This window comes from Elephantulus edwardii, unplaced genomic scaffold, assembly GCF_000299155.1.
Source record: "Elephantulus edwardii isolate Elephantulus edwardi_28Jun2011 unplaced genomic scaffold, EleEdw1.0 scaffold00166, whole genome shotgun sequence".
In the NCBI taxonomy this organism is placed as follows: domain Eukaryota; kingdom Metazoa; phylum Chordata; class Mammalia; order Macroscelidea; family Macroscelididae; genus Elephantulus; species Elephantulus edwardii.
In genome coordinates, this window is record NW_006399916.1 from 5,634,214 (window position 1) to 5,643,033 (window position 8,820).

General features: G+C 41.1%; 1 protein-coding gene across 1 annotated transcript in view; it reads left to right on the forward strand.

The window, feature by feature from the left end:
• The window catches only part of ARID4B (AT rich interactive domain 4B (RBP1-like)), a 121,549-nt gene extending 113,114 nt beyond the window's left edge, over positions 1 to 8,435 (forward strand). The window contains exons 22-23 of the mRNA XM_006895392.1: positions 2,045 to 2,191; positions 6,694 to 8,435. Of these exons, the coding sequence (XP_006895454.1) occupies positions 2,045 to 2,191; positions 6,694 to 6,821 (275 nt within the window). The 3' untranslated portion in view covers positions 6,822 to 8,435. The remainder of the gene's footprint in view (positions 1 to 2,044; positions 2,192 to 6,693) is intronic.
• Positions 8,436 to 8,820: the final 385 nt, after the last annotated feature.

The following is an 8,820-nucleotide window of genomic DNA, read 5'->3' on the forward strand; positions in this document are numbered from 1 at the left end:
AAGTCTGTGGAAGGCCATAATGGCCCTGCTTTAAGTGGTTCGCTGCTCCCGCAGCTCACCACGCTGTCTCTGCCTCCGCCACCATCTTGGATCTCCGTAATTTAAAAAAATTTTAATACCAATTTAGTGGTCAACAATAAAATGATTGAATAGGGTCAAGCTGAAAGATGTGCTAAAATGAAAATGAAAGCTTTGCTCTCCTGTTTTGTTTTGTCAATGGGCAGTGTGTCCCCACACTGTGATTTAAAGCTTGCTTTCCTTAATTATTTTTATTTAAAATGGCCATTTGGTGGATGTTACCAAGGCAGCCCTTTCCTTCAAAGCAGTCCTTTTCTCTCTGGAATCAGGTATTTAGGGCCACCTTAATTTCCGATCTTACAATGTGGTGAATTCTGATGGCAGCTTTGCATAAAAGTTCTTTAAAAGGGTTTGAGGTAAACCCTATAGTAGTACCAAAATCTACAAAAACAGATTAATTTTATGTGTTCTCCTCTACGGTCGAAGGAAAAATTACTTAACACTTTAGTAAAAATACTTGAAAATTTACTATTTTTTTCAGTCTTACTGATATAATATAGGAGTTTTTTAATGGATGGGAATTTTCACTACACAGTGTTGAGGTCATAAGGTCTTAAATTTTGCACATATTCATGAATTCTGTCATTCAGCAAATACTGTGCACAGCATAACAAAATAGAAATGAGTAATTAAAACCGATTTAAAAAATTGTTGTTAATGTGCCATCAAGTCGTCTGTGACTCATAGCGACACTGTAGAGCAGCTGTAAACCCTGCTGTATCCTGTGCTAATCTTACTGTCTCTGACACATTACCCCAGTCTCTGAGTCAATCCATCTCATGGTCCTCTCTTGTGCTGTGCCCCCACCCTTCCAAGCATGACACCCCTCTTCATGTTGCCTGCAACATGGCCAAAGTATGTCAGAAGAAGCTTCACAATCCTGGCCTCCAAGGGGCAGGCTGGTCTCACCCTCTCTAGGATGAACCTCTCTGTTCTCCCAGCAGTTCATGATATATTCAGTACTCTTCCAGCTTTCTGATGCATAGCAAGTAATTGCAGAGACCATGGCCTGGATCAGACACACCTTAGTCTCCACACTGACATTATTTTTCTTTAGTACTTTGGAGAGGTCTCTAACAGCAGACTTTGCCAATGCAATTCATCTTTTTATGTCCTGGCTGCTGGTACCAAGAGTGTTGATTATAGAGCCAAGCAAACTAAAGTTGTTAACAGTCTCAATCTTTTCACCATCTATCATGATGCTGCTAATTGGCCAAGTGGTGAGTATTTTCTTGATGTTGAGCTTCAGTCCATATTGAAGTTTGGAGTCCTTGACCTACTGCAGCAAGCGCTTCACGTCTTTTCTCAGTTTTAGCAAACATGGTTTTGTAATGTACATAACACAGATTGTTGATGAGTATACCTCTAATCCTGATGCCACATTTCTCCTCATAGAGCCCAGCCTCCTGGATAATCTATTCCACAATATAGATTGAAGAGGTATGGAGATAGGACACATCCCTGGCTTACACCCTTCCCGGTTTTGAACCACGCAGTGTCTCCTTGCTCTGTTCTGACTATTGCCTCCTGGTCCAAGTATAGCTGTCACATGAGCATGATCAAGTGTTCTGGGATTTCCATTCTTCTCAGAGTCTGCCACAGTTTGTTGTGATCCACACAGTCAAATGTCTCAAGGAAACAAAGATAGACATTCTTCTGCTACTGCCTTGCTTTCAGCCAAGATCCACCTGACATTTGCTATAATATCCCTAGTACTATGGCCTCTTCTAAACCTAGCCTGCCCTTCAGGCAGTTCTCTGTTAATGTGCTGTTCCAGTTATGCTGTGCACATATTATTTACCAACCATTGTTTTAGGCTAGAAAAAATATTTAAAAAAAAAACTATTTAAAAGCCTTGATATTTTGGTCAGTGTTCCTTTAGTGTATATAGAATCGCACTGTGTCTTTTCTCTTTTCTATATTAAATTTTGTTCAGGAATAAATATTGAAACCTTTTCATTCCTAGCGGATCTGGAAAATATGACAAGTGCTGAACGCATCACAATTCTTCAAGAAAAACTACAGGAAATTAGAAAACATTATCTGTCATTAAAATCTGAGGTTGCTTCCATCGATCGGAGAAGAAAGCGCTTAAAGAAGAAAGAGAGAGAAAGTAAGTGTTTTTCCATGACTAGACGTACGAACACGTCAGCCAGAGTCTGGTTAATGCTGCAGTTGAATTAGCATTGGAGTTTGTCCCTGTCTTCCGGCATGTTCTGCAATCCCTCTGCTTATTTTCCTCCTCTCTTAAATGAAAAGAGTAATACATATGTTGAGTTTATTGCTAGAAGAGAGATAATGCTTATAGTTCCCCTACACATAATAATCAGTCAATAAATGTTCTTTATTGGTTAGTGCAAAATCTGGCTACAGAACTAGCCAGGGAGCTCTGGTGGCTCACTGTTAAAGGCGTTGCATTTCCAACACCAAAACGGGCAGTTTGAATCCACCAGCTGCTCCAAGAGGTAAACGTGGGCACTCTCCTCTTGTGCAATTTATAGTCTCTGAAAACCCACTGGAGGTTCAGCTATGGGTTGGTTCTGACTCAAAGATAGAGAGCAACAACCACTACACCTCAGTATTCACATTCATAGAGCTTACTAGCTACAGAGCAAACCCTAATGAGATAATTTAAATAATGAAATAAGATCATGGTAAATTATCATTCAAGTACATGAAGACCAATTTTTCTGGGGCCTTATAGGCCAGGACCTGGAATTTAGATCTAACAAGTTTTAAACAGGGTAGTGGCACACTCTTTAAATGATCACTGTGTACCTTGGGAAATAGACCAGCAGTGAGGCTGGTGAGGGGCACAGTTCAGATTGGGAAGAGGTGACCTTCACCAGAAAAGGTGCAGAAAAGACAGGAGGCGGTTAATAACTCTGACTGTGGTTGCGATGTCTTGTATGAATTGAGGATGATTTATAAGTTTTGGACTGGAACAGCTGAGTACATGCTACAGTTTTCAGAAATTGAGAAAGGCCCAAAGATGAATAGGCGATGAGTAGGGCAATGTGGTTAGGATCCAAAGTTGTGTTTTATTATCTTACATGTTGAGATACCTGTTGAGACGTTCCAATGGCAATTTCAAGTAGATAGTAGGTGTGTGTGTTCGTAGCCCAGAAGAGAAGTCAGGATGGAAGATCGCTTGCAAGTCTATGGTGATGTGTTTAAAGCCCCAACTTTAGGGTAGATCATCTAGGAAAGAACTGTGGCTAGAAAGGGACAAGAAAGGTGGAGTAGACCAGCATTTAGAGCAGAGTTGAGGAACAGAAGACGTACGGAGGAGTAGCCTGGAACTAAGAGGAGAACCAGCAGAGAGTGGCTGCGGAAAGAATTGAAGGGAAGTAGTCCATGGGCCAAACACTGCAGAAAGGTTTCATCAGAAGTCCCCTATCATGTCAACATTGGCGTCATGGTGATCTTTTCAGAAGCACTGTCAGTGAGCAGTTCATGCAGATACAGTGAGCTCTGGTAACCTTACGGGTCGGAAGTTACCCTGTGACCCAGAGGCCTGTCTGGCCCACAACTACCTAGGGGAAAGATGGGCAGCCTCCTTCAAAACCCAGCAGTAGGTCATCTACCAGTCAGTTCTGCCTTGACAGCAGTGCGCTAAACTCAAAACTGGACTGGACTTGGCTGGGGAGTGGGAGCTGAGGAGTGGAGGGTGGAACTCTGACAAACCTGCTGTCTTTGCTATAAGGGGGAACAGAAAAGAGGAGAGGGGAAGACAGGGTAGCATATTTAAAGCTTAAAACATTTGCCCTAACGCTCTCCATTTCCCACCCTTCCCTTTCTTAAAACCTCCTGAAGCACTTCCATTTTTCTCCCCTCAGGCCCGGTCCTCCTCCTTTCTTTTTCCTTCACTGGCCCTCCCCTTACCTTCATCCTTCATTATTTCACTTGGTAGAGTGAGAAGCGTCTGTCTGGTTTATGAGTAGCTGAAAGTAATATAAATATTAATGCATATATGGAAACATGCTACAGAGCAAAGGGACCTGAGTTCTGTGTGGTTCATCATGTAATCATTCATAAATCATTGAAAATAGCCTCTGACTTCACACAGGGGAGACTCCCAAACTGATTCTTCTGAAGTGAATGGAGATCAGGTGTGCTCCCTTCTCTCAGATCATTTCTGACACCAGCTGTCCCTCCCTGACGTGCTCTGCTTTTCTGCTAGCTTCAAGAGTTCTTTGTAGCCACTTGACCATGCAATAAGACGGGGACCCTTGTCACAGCTACAGGGTTGTCAGAGAGTTTGGGAATGCCCAGTCACCTTTCTCTGGCCAGGCTAGCCTGTTAGCTCTCAGCAGATAGGACCCTCTGGCCCTTGGCCCCTCTGCAGTCCACCCTGTCCATGGTCTCTCCCACGATAGCTCCATCCACCTGCTCATGGTCACTTCCATGAGTGTGGTGTCCACCCTGTCCACGGTCACTCCCACAAGTGTGCCGTCCCCCCCACCCATGTTCACTCCCATGAGTGTACTCCCACGAGTGCACTGTCCACTTGGCCCACAGTCACTCCTGTCCTCCTTGTCCACTACCCTCCTGTGAGCATGCTGTCTACCCTGTTTATGGCCACTCCTGCAAGCATGTCCTCCACCCTGTCAATAGTCACTCGGTCACTCTCATGAGCGTGTTGTACACCTTGTCCACAGTATCAGCCCTCCTGTCCCCTGGGGAGACCACAAGCTTCATGGGCACAGTCTCACCAGGTGCCTGGCTGGGAGTTTCAAGCATACATCTAGAAGGACCAAGTTTATCTTTCACCCGCCACAGCAGTCAACTAGTTAGAGAGGGTACAGTGTTTAGAAGCTTTCCTGGGGCTCTTCGCCCTTAGTTATCAGAGCCCTTTTCTATAGTTTCCTGTGTAACAGGACATTTATCAAGAAATAGCTTCTTCAAGGTGCTTTCTGGGTCTGGTCACAGCACATGATTCTGCTAGGTAGATGACTGGGGAGTAGGCATTGGAAGGCATGTGTGAGCAAGTCCTGCCATGGGGTCTGGGTCCCTGGCCAGCCGGGCCCGGCTCTCAACTCTCAGTCTTGTCCTCGTCCCCCTTCTGCTAGATGACATGACATTCAATCTCTAGGGGCCCTGGTGCCCAGATGCTCACAGTATGGTTTTTATTTCTGTGGATTTTATTCAACCTCACCATTTCCTTTTGGGAAAATACAAAGTCATTTTATAAATGAGAATACAGTTAAAAGTAATTAAATAGTGTTCATACTGACTACTGAAGAAATAAAAATCGAGCAAGGTTACATTCTTTAGTAGGCTCACTTCCTGAGTTGAACTGATGCTCGGAGGACAGTATTGACACTCCTGTCTGTATATTGGCAGAGAGCATTGGCAGTTAGCTTGGAAAACAACTTGACTGTCTCTTGGAAAAACTCATTCATTTCAATTCTGAAAATATCTCTCAAAGAAAATCATGTAACCTTAAAAAGCCTGTTACAATACTACTTATCATACCAGAATATCTCATTGCTTATGAGTTGATTCTGACTCAGTATGACCCTCCCCTTGGTTTCTCAGCTTACAGATCTTTACAGGAGGCAACAGCTCATCTTCTTCCCAAGAAGTAGCTGGTGATATGAACTACTGACCTTGCAGTTAGTGACTTGATCTACTATATATTATGCTTCTAGATAGAAATTATTAAATTTAATGATCAGGTTGCCTTGATCCAAGTGAAGGAGACATTAAAAAGTTACTACAGTACATATGATATTCCAAACGTTTGGGTTTTTTTTTTCACTTAAATTTTCAAAGTGGAGTTACAGCTGCATATTTAAAGTTCTCAGATTGTTCTAGATATGTCTAGACAGGCTTCTAGAAGAGAGAGATTGTAATAATTATTTTTTTTTTAAAAAAAAGAGGACAGAATAATGGTAGCCTTTTGGGATCAGAGAGTCTGCGTAAAAATTGGGGTTTTTGCAGACTGAAGTCTTAATAGTGGGGCAGTGAATGTGGGGAAAGGAGAGGAGAAGGAGCCTTGCTTTTCCATGTTCTATTCTCTGTCCCATGAGTCCTTTTATCTTGCACGTGTATTCCTTTGAGCACTCCCATATTAACTGATAATATTAAGATGTTACTTATTTCAACTTTAAGCAGCAGTGAGCATTCTATTGTCACTTAAATATGTATAAAATATCCTAAATACTAGAGGAAGATAGAAAAATTAAAAAAAAAAAAAGATTATTTTCATGAATTACAGATTCCTTCCTCCCACTTCTATCTATGAAGGTTTTTTTACATTTGTCATATTGCTCTGTGTATCTCTGTGTGTGTGTGTGTATATGTGTATTCTATATTTTTATTACTATCTTACAAACTACATAGAACTCTTTCTCTGCTTATTCTGGGCACAATCCCCTTCCCTCCTGTCATTTTTCCTGACTTTTCCTATAATTTGGTTTGTCAAGCTATTTGAGATAAGCTAGTTTTCCTTTACTTGCACTGTGGTACAGAGAGAACAAAGTGGAATTATAAAGTTAAAAAGTTTTGGAGGATAGAGTGACCTTGTAGTCAGGAGGTACAGTGTTTTTCCTCTTTCTGCTGCTGGACATGGTTTTTATTAAACTTTGGTTTGCTTTACCTTTTCTGTAGGTGCTGCTACGTCCTCATCCTCATCGTCACCGTCGTCCAGTTCCATCACAGCTGCTGTTATGCTAACATTAGCTGAGCCTTCAATGTCCAGTGCATCACAGAATGGAATGTCCGTTGAGTGCAGGTGACAGCAGGACTTGCCAATGCACTTTGCACTTAATGGCTATTGAGGGCCACGTCTTTTTTTATACTGCACAGTGGCACAAAATTAATCAGACAAGCACTATTTTATATTTAAAATTGTTTCTTGACAAGCTGACTTGGCACTTAAGTGCACTTTTTTATGAAGAAAAAGTACAATGAACTGCTTTTCCTCAAGCAATAATTGTTTCCAACTTGTCTGGGACTTGTGTGTCTGGTGACTGGAAGGTCTTCCACGGTGGGAGCCGGGAGCTGTCCCTACCCGTGGGGACAGTGCAGGAAGCAATGTCATTATGGGGTGACCAGAACACGGGAGGTAACTTATTGTATATATATTCTCTTGTATTTTGTTAAAGCTGGAACATTTGATATTTTTCCATTTATTTATGAAAAAAATATGAACCTATTTTCATTTGTACAAGCTAATTGTTTTTTAAAGTGAGTCACCACCGGTGGCTTTAATTGTATAAGTCAAGCACATGTGATAAATTCAGAACCTGCAGTTAACAGGACCTCAGACATCAGTCCTGGTAACCAGATATTTTAGATTCTCTTTAAAAAAGACTGGACATGTTTACAGGTTTGAATTAGGCTAAACGGTTGTAGTGGCTTTTCATGCCCCTTCAAATTGGAATGGAACTACTGTACTTTGCCATTTTTCTATGAATCAGTATTTTTTTTTTTTAATTTTGATAAAATACATGTGTGAAAAAGAAAATGGCTAGTAAACTGTATTAAATCTTAAACAGTGTATAAAGATTGTACTTAGCCAGTTCAAAGTGTATATTTATTCATAATGAGAATTATAACAGTTATATTTTTGTGTTTTCTTGTAAATGTTTCTTTTCCCTTAAATGCAGATAACTCATTTGTATTGATTATTTTGTTATGAGCTACAAGGAGAGACTTCAGGAACAAGTAAACTGTCTTAGTGCGGTGCAAGCTGTCGCTACGAGCTGTCTCAGAAGGATAGTGGTTATTTTAAATACAGATAGCTCATCTGGGTGGTTGGCCTGAAAACATAAATGCTTTGTATAAAACCCCAAATGAACGTAAAATGTTTTCACTTGTATTGACTTTATGTTGTATGATTCCAACCTCTGTTCTGTTGGCACTTGTATTTAATTCTACACCTTTGTAAGACATTTGTATATTGCGGATGTGTTCATTCCAGCTGTTTAATACCTGGCACTGTTAATACACAGACTTTACTGTACAGACTGTTGGCCGTTTGAATTGTAGCTCTGTGTACTTTTTTTGGATGGGGCTGGCATGTTTTCTTTGTTTTTGGCAATCCGATGTGAGAATTTCAAAGCGTTTTGTTGTAGATGCTAACGTGTCAGAAGCCTTTACACTCACCTTTTCTAAGAAAAGCGTTTTCAGTCTTGTAGTGTGTGCTTACAGTGACTGATTTTGTTGAAATGGTTTCAAGTTACTCAGATTTGTACAGGACTGTAAAGATCTGTTGACAACAAAACGCTGAAGCAGCTTATAGAGTAAAAGCTATAAAGTCTATATTAGAACCTGCAACCAGTGGAGAATTATGTAATATATTGTACAAATGTAAGCAAAGGCGCTGAAATAAAAGGCCATAGTTTGTGAATCTTTGACTCGGTTTCTAACAGATTTTAAGTACTATTAACTCATGGCTGTTGTTGATAACTGGCTGGAACATGTATGTCCAGCATGTATTGTGACAGGCACTCATTGACATACCAAGGGGGCAGGTGAAGTCTACCTATAAAATTCGAACCCGGTGAGACTTCTAGTTCATTCCTCCACCTTTGCATATTTCATTTTGTTTGACTTTGAATGTGAATGTCTTATGGCGTAGACATTTACTTTGTTGCATTGACACTTGAAACCATTCCCAGCAGCCATAGTTGTGGAGGGTGGTTGGTTTTTTTCTGCCTTTCAGTTTAATTGTATATGTACAGATTGCAGCCATAACTCGAGTGTGTCTTGCCCATTCGTGCCAGTGCACTG